The 13229-nt window shown below is 44.2% G+C and overlaps 2 protein-coding genes across 5 annotated transcripts; one reads left to right on the top strand and one right to left on the bottom strand.

The window, feature by feature from the left end:
* Positions 1–251: 251 nt before the first annotated feature.
* uhrf1 (ubiquitin-like with PHD and ring finger domains 1) lies at positions 252–8406 on the bottom strand. 2 transcript variants are annotated; one of them, XM_076991676.1, is made up of 17 exons: positions 8206–8406; positions 6964–7126; positions 6302–6553; positions 5908–6068; positions 5466–5681; positions 5171–5286; positions 4633–4819; positions 4319–4442; positions 3945–4052; positions 3700–3804; positions 3486–3592; positions 3048–3210; positions 2670–2807; positions 2343–2460; positions 1936–2099; positions 1690–1788; positions 252–1581 (listed from the first exon to the last, which is right to left on the bottom strand). In XM_076991676.1, exons 2-17 carry the CDS (start codon positions 7114–7116, stop codon positions 1435–1437), a joined length of 2358 nt encoding a protein of 785 aa, XP_076847791.1. In that variant the 5' UTR covers positions 7117–7126; positions 8206–8406; the 3' UTR covers positions 252–1434. The 2 variants fall into 2 exon arrangements, with proteins under 2 accessions (XP_076847791.1, XP_076847790.1); XM_076991675.1 differs by lacking the exon at positions 8206–8406 and adding an exon at positions 7227–7378.
* A 987-nt stretch (positions 8407–9393) lies between these two features.
* ticam1 (TIR domain containing adaptor molecule 1) lies at positions 9394–12999 on the top strand. Of its 3 annotated transcripts, none has more exons than XM_076991677.1 (2): positions 9394–9522; positions 10770–12999. In XM_076991677.1, exon 2 carries the CDS (start codon positions 10865–10867, stop codon positions 12404–12406), a length of 1542 nt encoding a protein of 513 aa, XP_076847792.1. In that variant the 5' UTR covers positions 9394–9522; positions 10770–10864; the 3' UTR covers positions 12407–12999. The 3 variants fall into 3 exon arrangements, with proteins under 3 accessions (XP_076847792.1, XP_076847793.1, XP_076847794.1); XM_076991678.1 differs by lacking the exon at positions 9394–9522 and adding an exon at positions 9532–9682; XM_076991679.1 differs by lacking the exon at positions 9394–9522 and adding an exon at positions 10184–10659.
* Positions 13000–13229: the final 230 nt, after the last annotated feature.

Raw genomic sequence — 13229 nt, forward strand, 5'->3', positions numbered from 1 at the left:
CTTTTACTTTATCTACGTGTCATTACATAAAAATACACTGTTAAAACGACTACAAAAATCATATCCAAACAAAAATATGCAAAAAGGGGAATGCATTTCTACAAATTATATTTTACGTAATAGGAAACTACAATTAAAAAACTACAATTGACCTAAAACTAATCTAGTCACTACAGCTTTACAATATTCTGCTCCTAATACACACGAACACTGGGAAATGGGAGAAGGAAAGAACGCAGCCAAAGACGAAGTAGCTTTTTGTTCCATATAAAAGGAAAATGTTTTATTGAAAAAAATTCAGCACCAAACAGTGCAAGAAAAATAGCATCTACACCTACATGAAACAGCTAAATACAAATGCTAAAAAATATACAATTTCAGAATATACATTTCCAGTCTAAGCAATATTAGAAACAATTGAGGTATAACAAAACAATCTGCAGACTGAGGCATTTATTTAGCAAACGGTGAGGAAAAAAAACCAAAACAAACAAACCACAAAAAAAAAAAGCTAAAACTCACTGAGCAACAACAGAAATTAAGTTTCATTAAATATTTACTTAATGGGAGTAGCCCACTGGGCATTTGCTCCAGAGTTAAAGTCCGTGTGGTGTCCTGTGCCCATCCCAGGACACTTGGGAAGGAACCAGATTGCATAACGGCAAAAAATGTCAGTAATGACATCAAAATGAAGGAAAATTGAAGCACAAACAGTAGTTAGAAAGCAAAGCCAGAACAAAAATCATAAGAGATAAGCCAATGTTTTTATATATGATGTATAGATATATCATATAATCGATTAAAGTTAGTTAATCACCCATGAAGAAGGAATTAAAACATTTTTAAAGCTGAAGATGGTTTCAAAGTATACTGCTGTTAGACCTAAAACAAATATTTGATCAACTTCAAAATGTTTGAGTCAAACGTTTCAAGGGGTCCTGATACCAGTGCATACCTACAAACCTGTAATCAAAATATGCTCACTTATCCCTGGAAACATAAGAAGTATTTTTAAAGTATTTTGCTGAAAGCAAATAGTGCAGTTGTGCGTAGCTGGTTTTCAAATGATGTGCTGGTGCAGAGTACAATTAGGCCATTACATTTCCTAAAAGGAAGCTCCTACACCTAAAAACGTCACTAAATAAAAGCAAAACGTTACATTTACCTGTGAATAGAATGATATTGGGAGGGGTCAGAGAAATACCTACCTGACAAGAACTGGAAACTAAATAAATGGCAGATTAGGTTACATAAAGTACAGCCCCAATAAAATCGGACCAAAACGAAGTTAACGGCTGGGGCGGCAGGATTATCCTACACCCTGGTTATGGTACATCTGTAAAATATATTAAGGTGAACCGCCCTTTAGTTCTGTTGAATTCATTCTCAACGAATAACTCAGTTCATTGGCGTTCCCAAGCGGGGCCTGCGGCCTCATCGGCCACTGCTGTAGCCCGGGAAGAGTTGGGTCAGGATGGCCTGCAGTGCCTTGTTCACCACCATCTGGTAATTTTTGCCGAGGTCATGTCGGCATGCCGGGCAGGTGTACACCTCTGCTTTGAAAGACCGCTGAAGACATTCCTTCAGAAAAACAAAACAGTTCCATTTTAACACCCAAAATCATGCTTGGCAAATTGGGCGTCAAGTCTTTCGTTGTAGTTAAAGGTACGATCTGCATGTCGGACTTACCCTGCAGACATTGTGCTGGCACTCCGTGGTAATTGGCTGATAAACAACTTCTTGGCAGCAAATGCATAAGAAAACTTCCTCCACTTTGTTCAAGAATCGCTGCAGGAACAGAAATGCTAGTCAGGGAAGTGTTCAAACTGCCAAAGCCATGCGAGCGTGCTAGTTCAGAGACAAGTCCAGAATTATACAGTACATATTAATTAATCATTCTTTTCCCACAATGCAGTAGTGGAGTGGCAGACCCACCGGTCCGAGGCTTAAAGATTGCATGGCTTCATCCCAGAGTTTCTTGTTAAGCTCGTCTTCCTTAATCAACGCCTTCTGTTCCTTGTTCAGCTTGTACGCCTCCGTTTTGACCTTCTTGGGCGTGCTCTTGGATGGAGACCGTTTCTCCTCCTCCTCCTCCTCAACTAAAATCACATCCAGATTTAAATCTCCATGTGAACTCCTACTAGATGCTGGTGTACATGGTTAAAAGCTGGCATGTGAGTAATGGACCACAAAAGTAAATAAATAAAAACACAGTGGTCGCTACTGTTTTAATACTATTTAATACTACCATTACCACCACCACCACCATTTTAAGTACTACGTAATAAAGCAGCAATAACGTATCCTTACATATCAGAAAGGGACATGAAGTGCACACTTGCCTGTCTGAGATTTCCTCTTCCTCTTGCCTTTGATGGGCGTTTCAGTCACCTCTTCTTCATTCTTGTTCTCCTTTTCCTTCTCCTTAGCAGCCACTGCTTCCAAATAGCCTTCAGGATACTGCAAAGAGAACAGGTTCACACTGGCGCGCACACACACACACTGATGGGTACACCACCAGCCACCACTGGGCTAGCAGACTGCAGATAGACGCCCAAGATGTGTTTATATCGTGCTCACACCACAAATGAACATATCACAGAAGAAACCTACAGTGGAAGAGATACCAGCGTCAGCCATTTAAAGTGATGGTGTTCAAGCTACATTACCTGCATGGTGAGGCCAAGTTTTTTAATGCGATCTTTGCCATCTCGGGTCCATGGTGCCGGTTCATCATCGTTTCTTTTGAGCAAGTACCTCCATACCAGGAACCCAGACTTGCCCTTCTCTGGCCAGTACTTAACCACCTGGAAACAACCAGGCAAAGACACAAACATTTCATCCCCAAGAACCAATTATATGTGTGGTTTACCACACCAATACGGACTACACCCCTTCCTCCTTTCTGTCATGACAAGTCAAAAGTTTTATACCAACTTCAGTCGCTGTAATGCAGGACATCATTTATCTTTGTTGCGTAATATTTATCTTGATCTGAAACACACTTTACTCCACCCTCACTCCGCCCGCGCAAGTCACACGCTCACCTTGTAAATGCCATCATATCTGTTTCCGTCCTCTGGAGAGTATTTGCTGTGTTTTCGACCCTTGGAGCTGCGCACCACCCTGACGGGCTTGCCTGCCTTCCAGTCCTTGGACTCCGCTCCATCCTTCTCATTGATGGCGGCGTTACAGTTCAGCGCCAGCGCCCTGAAACATCGTGCATGTAAGCACAGGCAGTACCACGGCCGCAATCCTGCTAGCCGAAACGGGCCGAACCACTCCACAGCCCAAACATTCTACAACACTGTGGCTCTAGGTCGAAGGCATATCTTGGTAACTAACACACACACACACACCCCAAAAGAAAGCATGCAACCGTAGACCTGTGAGGAGCTCAGCAGTTAGTGTACACCGACACCGTTCCCCACTTTGGTTTGCTCTGAGCCACAGTGCCCGCGAGCTACGTGACGGCCGTTACTGACCGGTTCATGTTGGTGAGTTTCTGGTCGCAGGATTGCTCGGCTGTTCTCTTGTTGCCCGAGAGATCCCGACCGCCAGAGCCCGTGTATGTAAACTCAATGCCGTCATCCTGAAACATGTCGATGGGTAATCGAAGCGTGTCACTCATTGACCTGGCCATAGGGGTTGTCAGACATACCGCTTGCTCATTATTCATGAGTAATAACTGTGCCTTACCACGTCATCCTCGTAACCTCCAGCCAGGACTAGACTGTAGGCACCATCGTTGCTTCTTCCATGGATGCCGGCCACATGAGGCCTGTGAATACCTGACTCACTCACCTGTTTCACGAAGAAACACACTTCTTAAAATTCGCCCGATAAAAAGGATTAGTCAGTGTATGATTTAACTGGGCAGCTAAACTACTCAACATAATGCAAACCACAGAAGTACAACCTGGTAAATGGCATCGGGGGCTCACCTGCACTCTAAACTTCCAGAGAGTACCCACGGGCACACCTGGCACGGGCCCGTAGTGGTTCGATGGCACGATGGTGCACTGTTTTGTGCGCCCCACACACGCCATACCCTGGAGCCAAAGGAACAGATTAGAGTGCAGTTAACAAAAGTGGCCAACGATCAACGTAAACGAACACAGTACGACACAGTGACACAGCATGTCTCCACGGCACATAGAAACCAGCAAGTCGTGGAGAAGTTAAGATTGCTAACCAACATCGTGCCATCTTTAATTGCAAATCATCTCAAGTGCCATCAGATGAAGCATGAGAACACCAAGTGTAATTTCCTTGGTTTATTTCCAGGGTAGAAGTGCCCTCGCCATGTATACGTTACCTTGCCCCAGTCTCTCTGACTGGACGAGCTGGCGGACGCCATCTTCGCCTTCTTCTTGCTCTCCTTGAGTTTCTCTCCAGCCAGTACGACTTCGCTCGCGTCGTTACGGCACTCTGGACAGTACCTGCACACACAGGGAGGCACGGCGTCCCACACCGAACATCTGAAAACTCCTGAGGAGGCTTCTGTTCCATATACATCCACCTCATTCACGGTTAAAATAAACTACGACCTCCGGCTCCCCCCTCCTCTTAACCGTTAAAATGGTGTGAAATTCAGTTTTGAGTGGGATGGGAGCTGCCAAGCAGACTCACCAGTCCTCATCCTGTGGGATGGAGGTGAGGGGGGGGTTGAGGCAGTAGGTGTGGAAGGCCATGTCACACTCGTCACACAGCAGCTGCTTGTCAGGGTCCTGCTTCACACCACACACACGGCAGTTACACCAGCGACAGTTCTTCTTGGGGTCGTCTTTGCACAACTTGCACTCTGGCCCATTAGACCCTGAACACAAGACACACGTAGCAAGTGTATCAAATTTGAGTATCAAAAGCAAGAAAAAGAGTATTTTTAGTAGCCATTTAAGGGTGTGTTCACATTTAGCTAACTGTCTGGAACACCGCAATGCTCTAAAAAACCATGTATAAACCCTGTGTGAACTCTGCCAAATCACTGAAACATGAAACAAGCATAATTGAACAACCTGTACAAACATAACGATAAACTATAAAAGTGACTGAAATTGGAACATGGTGTGACTAGAGAGACCGAGCTCCTCTTAGTGTAGGACATGGCTGATACGCCTGTGTGAAGCACCTAGTGTGAGGAGTTAAGATGAATGAAGGAGGCACCCACTCTTCAGAGGGCTGTCGGAGGCGGTGACGGGTCCCTCTGAGCTCCCCGCCTCCTCGATCTTGTAGATCTCGTTCACAAACATGATCCGACAGTCATTCAGAGAGTCACCGGCGTCCCTACGGTACGGTCATCGTCAGCATGGCCCACGTGCAACCAGAAGAGAAGTTATGGTGCGATCTCACTAACGACCTGATCCACGAACACCTGACCCAACTCATCAGCCAGCTGTTAAACCCACCATGAGCCAAATTTGAAAACAGTGCCTCGTGTACAGTAAACGAGCGTCTCCGCCTACCCGAGCAATATTTTGCCGAATATCTCTCGCTGGGTGCGCGTCTCCCTCTTGCGCTGGATCTGGGCGTCGTACCAGTAGCCGCGCTCCTTGGAGTCATCGGGGTTGTAGTTCACCATGACGATCATGCCCTCCTCCAGCTGGTGCCACTGGTAGACAGTGCGGGCCCGCGGGCGAACGTCCTTGGACTGCAACTGCACTACGCCGTTCTCCGGGTAGCTATGGTGCATGCGCACACGGACACACACACACGCACGGACACACACACACAAACAGAAACACACACAGTGATTCCAACACAGCTCCAATTACACCATAATGGGCATCAGGAGAATGTAGCTAATCTACAATTTCTCAATTTCAAGAAAACTACTTCAAGAAACAAGATGTGGTATTTGTGCATTAAATACACGTGTGTGTATTATAGGGTAGAAACTAAACTCACTCCTCATATTTGACATGGTAGAGAAGTTCCTCCTCTCCATCTGTCTCCATGCTTCCTTCTTCTTCTGCTGCTGCTGCTTTTGGAGCCTTTGTGACATTAATGATCTGAGCTTCGAACCAGGCCCCCATATTCAAGTCCCGGGCATCTACAAATTCATTTATCTACAAGACAAACCGATTACAAACATGTAAGTAACTATGTTGGCCAATATGTATATATACTGCGTATAGCGTAGTAGTAAACTTTTGTGGGTCAGTAATTCAGTACTATGTACCATACCAGTACTATGGAATATAGAAACCACAGCTAGAAGAGCACAAATAATAACACACCAGATAGTTAACTACAACAACATTACAACAGTTAGCTGCAGTGGACAAGTCAAGCATCTCACTTTATACAAGCCAAAGCCAGGGTCGACGAGGTCAGCCTGGGCCGAGGTCCCGGCACCCTGGCTCTCGCACTCCCCGTGGGTGGAGCTCTTGTCCGACTCGCTGTGACCCGAGCCACAGCCGGAGTCAGAGTCCGACAGCTCCCCCTCCTTGTCCTTGGGCGGAGGCTGGAGAGGCTGGGCCTGGCGCACAAGCAGCTGCACTATGTCGTTGAGCCCCACGTTGTAGTCAAACAGGGTGTGTCCGTCCTCCATCTGCAACCAAACAATTTACACGAGACTTCAAAAGGGATCAAGAGAGGCTGAATCAAATTAATAAGCATTCCTCTGGGGGAGGATTGCAGTCATATTTCTAATCAGGGGCTTAAAGCAAATAAAGGACACCATGGAAGGGAACAAAAGGAAGTGATTCTCAATCGTACACGGGCCATAAAACTATAGTGCCCCACCTAAAACACACTGGTCACCAGAACATTCAGCTAGCCATCATATGTCCATCAGATGTGGTTTTATATCCCTTCATAAACGCTTTATATTCTCAAACTCACCGCCAAGGTTTTTCAATTACTTATTAAAACACCCACTGACAAAAATAAGATTTTTGATTTTGGACATACGCAAGACTGGGTCGGGCCAAAAATATTTCACGGGACATTTCAACAAACCTGTTTGCCTCTGTAGAAGAGCCTCTGCCTCTCGGGCTCCACGTCAAAGAGCTCCAGTATCTTAACCCTCAAATCGTCCACCTTGGTGAGCTTTGACAAGGAGTCGACCCGGTGGGTCTGCTTGCCATCCATTGTACGCACCTGAATCCACATTGCAGCAGCCCTAAACCAATAACACAGTGTTAGGTAAGGCTCGAGTAGGTAGGTGCAACAAGACGCATTATCAGCTGTTCAGCATGCAGACAAAAGCATACTAAACTCACACACTGTTAAAAAAGGTCAGAGTTTGAGTCCACAACTCCATCGCTTGGGCGAACAATAAACTAACACTTGAAAAAGGGGTTAATGGACAGGTAAACAACCAGTGTTGACACCTTTTTCACCAAGCCCTTCCTGTGCTCGCGGAAATGTGGTTATGCGCCACCTACAGTCCTTTTAGTACATGTGGGTGGTCAAAGTGAAAACAGTCCCTTCCTAAATAACAGGAGTGTGAGAGACATCTCTAGTAGACAGTCAGATGGCAAAGCTGTGTATAAATGTATATAAATGTTAATTTACACAACAGTATTAACAGAAACCCCTTTGAAGTTCTGAAATGTTTGGAAAAATACAGCTCGTCAGAACAACATCGCCTTTGTTTAGTTATTATTCAACAAAACAACCGCTCAGCTCAGCGAACTCGTAGTTCTAAAAGAAAGTAATAAATGTAGTTTAAAGTCTCGACGCATGCGCCGCGTTTGTAGTTCGGCCCCGTCGCGAGTCGAAGCGCGCGCGGACGATTCCGCGCCACTGATTGGCTGGCGGGGCTTCCACGACTACCACGGCGCCTATGCCGAGACGGCGCACTCCAAACACGGCTGACAGCTTCCCAACGCCCCGCGCCAAACCCCCGCGATAAGAACAACAACTACACGATTAACTCTGGTGAAATAAATAAAATAAAAACACAGACAACGTTCCAGGTTATTTGGGTAACGTAGTTAGCCAGCTAGCTAGCGGAGGACTGACGTTAGTGCTGGCTAGTTCAGTCAGATGAAAGACCATTGTGTGTAAAATAAACATCGCCGGAACAATCACACGGACATTAAAAGTAAAGACGAGTTTTAAAGCGAGCCAGCCTTTAATTAAAATAAGACAATTAAATAATTAAAATTCTTTAAAGATTAATTGAGCGAGAAAGTTACAATGTAACGGCGCTGTATGCATTAAACTTGAATATCGTTTAAATGAAACGTTATTTACCTCTCTTCGCGTCCCCTCGAAAACAAGAAAAAGCAACTAAAACGGAATAAATGTGTGAGACTAAAACACTCGTACAGTGGGGAAACTCCGCATAACCTCGCACGACGGTTCCCGACTCGAATCAATAAAACTGTTCAACAACGCGTTTCCCCCGCCCGTGGCGAAGAGGTCGCGCTTCTATTGGCTTTCGTGAGACGAAATGCAGTCGGCGATTGGTTGAGGGATCCATCAATCGTCTCTCCGACCGGAGCTTAGCCTCAGCGCGCGAAATCGAGGTCTCGTGCGGGCACGTGCTCGCGTCGGAACGTCCCGCGGGATTATGCGAGATTATGGTAATGTTCCGGCGCGGCCCTGCAAAAGCGGCGTGCTTTAACAAAGTAATGGACGTTTGTCTTTCTTTTGTGTTTGTAGGATGCAGTTTTAAAACGACAGCGCGCTGCTTCAGGTGTTCAGGTTGTTCGCGAGAAACCTCCGTTTGCAGTAATCACCTCACAAAACCACCATAAACCCCCTGAAACACGAGACACAGCTGCGCGTATTTTGTAGTGACTGGCGGCAGGACGCGTGACGCGCCCGTTTACTTCTTAATCACTGGGATTAATAATCTGTTGCAAATGTAAAGAGACGAAATATTTAATGTGTCATGTAAAAATGTTCATATGTGTAGCATGTTGATCATTAGAACCGCTGCCTTCACCGTGAATATGACCCTTTTCCGCCAGCAGGCCGGGGTGATCAGGAAGCCGCCGGATCATGAGGTCGTGTGGGTCACATCCACATGTACGCACAGGACATAAAGTTAGAATAAAGATTTATTTAACTTCACATCAAATGTTGGAAGTCGAAGTGTTAATTCGTGTCATTTTCGCCAACAGTGTAATGACTAAGTTTATCAATATCAATAGAACGATAAACTACGTAAAAAGAAACATCTTGATGGTATATTGTAAATAATAACTGCAGTATATTTAAACAACTTTACTGCATCTGTAACTTTGTCTTCTCAACATTTTGGGTCTCGCTGTCACTCTCCATCGTTAAATATTTGCTGCCATCTTGTGGTCACAGTTATAAAAAGATTTATTTTTGTGTTGTTTTTCCCGGTCCAGGTTATATCATTATTTGTTGGGATATTTTAAAGTAAAGAGTGCATATAAAATCAAATAAAGAAAAAGGAACACTGATATTCCCTGTAGAAATGAGTTTAGTCTACTTCCGCAAACGACTTGATCTTTGACCTATTGATGTCGACGTGCTAGATAATTCTCCTTCCTGTCTACAGCACTGACACTATTAACACTATTACACTTTTTAAAGGTATGTTTATTACATACAGTGTGTGCATCGTCGTGTAGTCATACTAATTTCGTTAATGTTAATAGTTTTAAGACCGGATGTCGTGTAGGTTGACTGGTTTTGTGTGTTGTTGGTTGAGTGAGTGCGACAGAAACATTCGGTGTCAACGCTGAAATGTCAGGTAACAATTCGTGGTTTAATACAGAAATGATACATTCATCTCCAGGTCTTTCATTTATAGAAATGTGAACACTGTCTTCACGCTAAACTATATTTAAAATTTAATTTATGTTTAAAAAGTGTCGGAATAAAATGTAAAACTTGAAACTTAAAAAAAAGTTAACTAAATGTATTGATTTCATCATTGGGTAACTTTTATAAGTTTGTGTAATGGTAATTAGATCAAAACATCTGACACAAAAATGTAGGATCTTTTGGTGTGAATGATATTTAAATCAAATCAAATCAAATATATTTGTATAGCGCTTTTCACAACATATGTTGTCACAAAGCGCTTTACAGGATTTACAAGGTTAACAATACAATATTTAAGTAGTTGGATCGATGATTTTTAATAATCAATTTATTACATGGTGCACATTTTAAATGTATGATGTCCTTCAGGTTTCACTAGTCATGAACATTGTACATGAATATTAGATGTTCAGTTTGATGTTCCCATCAAATTGACAATTTGCCTATATTCACTTAAACAAAAATGTAGGCCTGTTTACTGAATTGAATTTGAGTGCACTTTATTGTTATACCAGGCTTTTCATTTAACATACACTCACCGGCCACTTTATTAGGTACACCTTGCTAGAACCAGGTTGGACCCCCTTGTGCCTTCAGAACTGTCTTAATCCTTCGTGGTATAAATTCAGCATTCCTCAGAGAGTCTGGTCCATATTGACATGATAGCATCACACATTTGCGCCCACAGAACTGCTGCTCACTGGATATTTTCCTCTTTTTCGGACCATTCTCTATAAACCTAGAGATGGTTGTGTGTGAAAATCCCAGTAGATCAGCAGTTTCTGAAATACTCAGACCAGCCTGTCTGGCACCAACAACCATGACACGTTCAAAGTCACTGTGATTGGCTGGTTCGACATTTGCGTTAATGAGCAGTTGGACAGGTGTACCGAATAGTGGCTGGTGAGTGTATTTTACCAGTAGTCTAAATGTGATATGACAAGTATCTTATGCAGCAAATCTGATAACAGCAGTGATCGAATGCAAATGAAAGTGATCTGCTTCTGTTGTAGGGTGATCATCATGGATCAGTTATTGGCGTTATCCTGCAGAAAAGATCTCTGAAAATGTGTCCTGAACATGACATTGTGACTACACTAAGAACTGGATGGCAGAAGAGAAGAGACTGCCAGGAGACAAGCTGACAGGAGGGGCCCAGCTTTGTGCGAACCATAACTCTCCAATTAAAAACCCCTGTGGCGACGTGCCAGAAAGGCTCTTGGGGTCTGAAGGCACTGAAAATAATTTTGGAGCAGCCAGAGCTGTCGGTGGACATCAGATTATGGCCTGTTCTAACCTGCCCAGCAGGGAAAGTGCTGACACATTAAAAGATGAAGGTCAGGGTGATGGACACGAGAGCTACCCATCCTCCCTCCGTTCCTGCTCCACCGGTACATCCTACAGTCTTGAGATCAGCTTATCAGCCAGCGACAGTAACAATAAAGAATCAGGACCGTTGCCTCTGCGGACAGCCCCGGGTAGCAGAGATGACCACAGCACACAGACAAACACCCAGGTTCCTCTTTTAGGTGGAGGGAGTGCTTTAGTAACACACCCATGCACACCCGCTGCTCCCAAGCCCCTTGAAAAAAGGCACCAGACTGCAGACTCAAACTCTGCTTACATTAATCAGTGCGTGAACATGTTGGACAGCTGTCAGATTGTAACATCTAAAAGCACAATCCAAGAGCAAAGCCTGGAGGAGAGTTTTTCGTCTTTGCCTGGTGGCAGTGGAAAAGTAGGAGCACAGCCGGTCCCACCAGGGCAGTCACATCAAGCATCCTTCACTCGGGATGCTGAGTTGGGGGATGGCTTTAGTGAGGAGAAGACCTTCACAGAGGAGGAGGATCAGTTTTATGCCTTTGTGATCCTGCATGCCCCAGAAGACACGGAAGAAGCTGTGAGAATCCAGCTCAGGTTGGAGACTGTCTCATCAACAACCGGAGCCACGTTCTCTGAGGACTTCGCCGAGCCTGGCCGCTCCATCTTCCGATGCGTGGAGGACGCCATACACAACTCCGCCTATGTTATGCTTCTACTCACCCCAAACTTCAACACACGCCAGAACGAGACAAACACAGATTCAGCACTCATGAATTCCATTGAGAAGTCTCACAAGTTCAACACCGTCATCCCCTTGCTGCCCAAGACCAATGCTCTGGCCAAGGACAAGTTTCCGCTGGTACTGAGAACTAAGAACAGTCTGGACGAGAGAAACAAAAACTTTGAAGGGATGGCTAAAAGGGCCTTGGCAGCGAAGAAGATAGAAGCCCAGAAGACAAAATGGAGACAGGAACTGCATGTCAAGAAACAGCAGGAAAACCAACAGAGGCTTCATGATGAGAACAGGCACCATAGAGATTTTATTAGAGAGCGCAAGAAGGTGGAGGACTTGAAGCTGGAGAGAATCCGCCTGTTAAAGGAACGTGTGGCAGATCCGTACCCTCAGATGCCCTCAGACCAAGATTATTTTCACGGTGGGCAGTCCCACGGTCACAGACCCTATCAGTGGCCATATCCCATGTCACCACATCCCAGTGAGCCACCATCTAACATCAACATCCAGCACGCACAGTACATCATCATTGGGAACGACTCTACAATGACTGTGGGGGGTGCTGGAAATAGCTCTGGGGATGAAGTTACGTAGCACATAATACTGAGCCGTCTCGCAAGTTCAGTACATGAGACATGAAAAAATTGCAGCGGTCATTCTGAGACACTATATATGTTCACGGTTGGATTTTAGGAATAGTAATTATATAAATGTGTGGGGAAATAGAGTGGTTTTGGTATTGAACAGATAACTAGTAAAGGTGTTGTATGTGCCATGTGCTAATTAAAATGCTCTTTTAGGTTTGTTAATTAAAGCCATTTAAACCAGCTGAACAGGGCTGGGTTTCTAAAGATCATTTTTAAATGGTAGAGTGAATACTCTGGTTGCTCTTAGGTGCTCTTCTTCTCTCTGTCTCTGTGACCCCCCCCCCCAACCACTCCCATTTTTAACACTATGATGCTTTGAGTTTAGCAGCTTCTCCACATTTTAATCATGACTTTCACTTGCTAGTAATGTTGATGGAATTTCATTTAGTACATTTGTTGCAGATTTCATATAAAGTAAAAAAAAAGTGACATGCATCTCACAGCACACATCTGTATACATTAATGAGGTATCGTTGGATTTTTGTTCGTTATATAGTATATTTAATGGTGTTCAATAAAGGTCTTCTGTTTTCTCCATCACCCTAGATGCTGACTCTTATTTCCTCATTAGTGTATTTATCTTTGTATGACAGTACACAGAACATGCAATAAGCAGGTCTCAGGTGTATAGTATTGTAGTGTATCTTAAGTACTGACAAATATGCACATTATATATTAGAATTTTAAGTCTTTTGTAAATTGATTATATAATGCAGAATATATCGTGTGTATAATGTTCTTACTATACGCTAAATGTGACTAGTTGTGTA

The sequence above is a fragment of the Brachyhypopomus gauderio genome, unplaced genomic scaffold (assembly GCF_052324685.1).
Source record: "Brachyhypopomus gauderio isolate BG-103 unplaced genomic scaffold, BGAUD_0.2 sc84, whole genome shotgun sequence".
Lineage (NCBI taxonomy): Eukaryota > Metazoa > Chordata > Actinopteri > Gymnotiformes > Hypopomidae > Brachyhypopomus > Brachyhypopomus gauderio.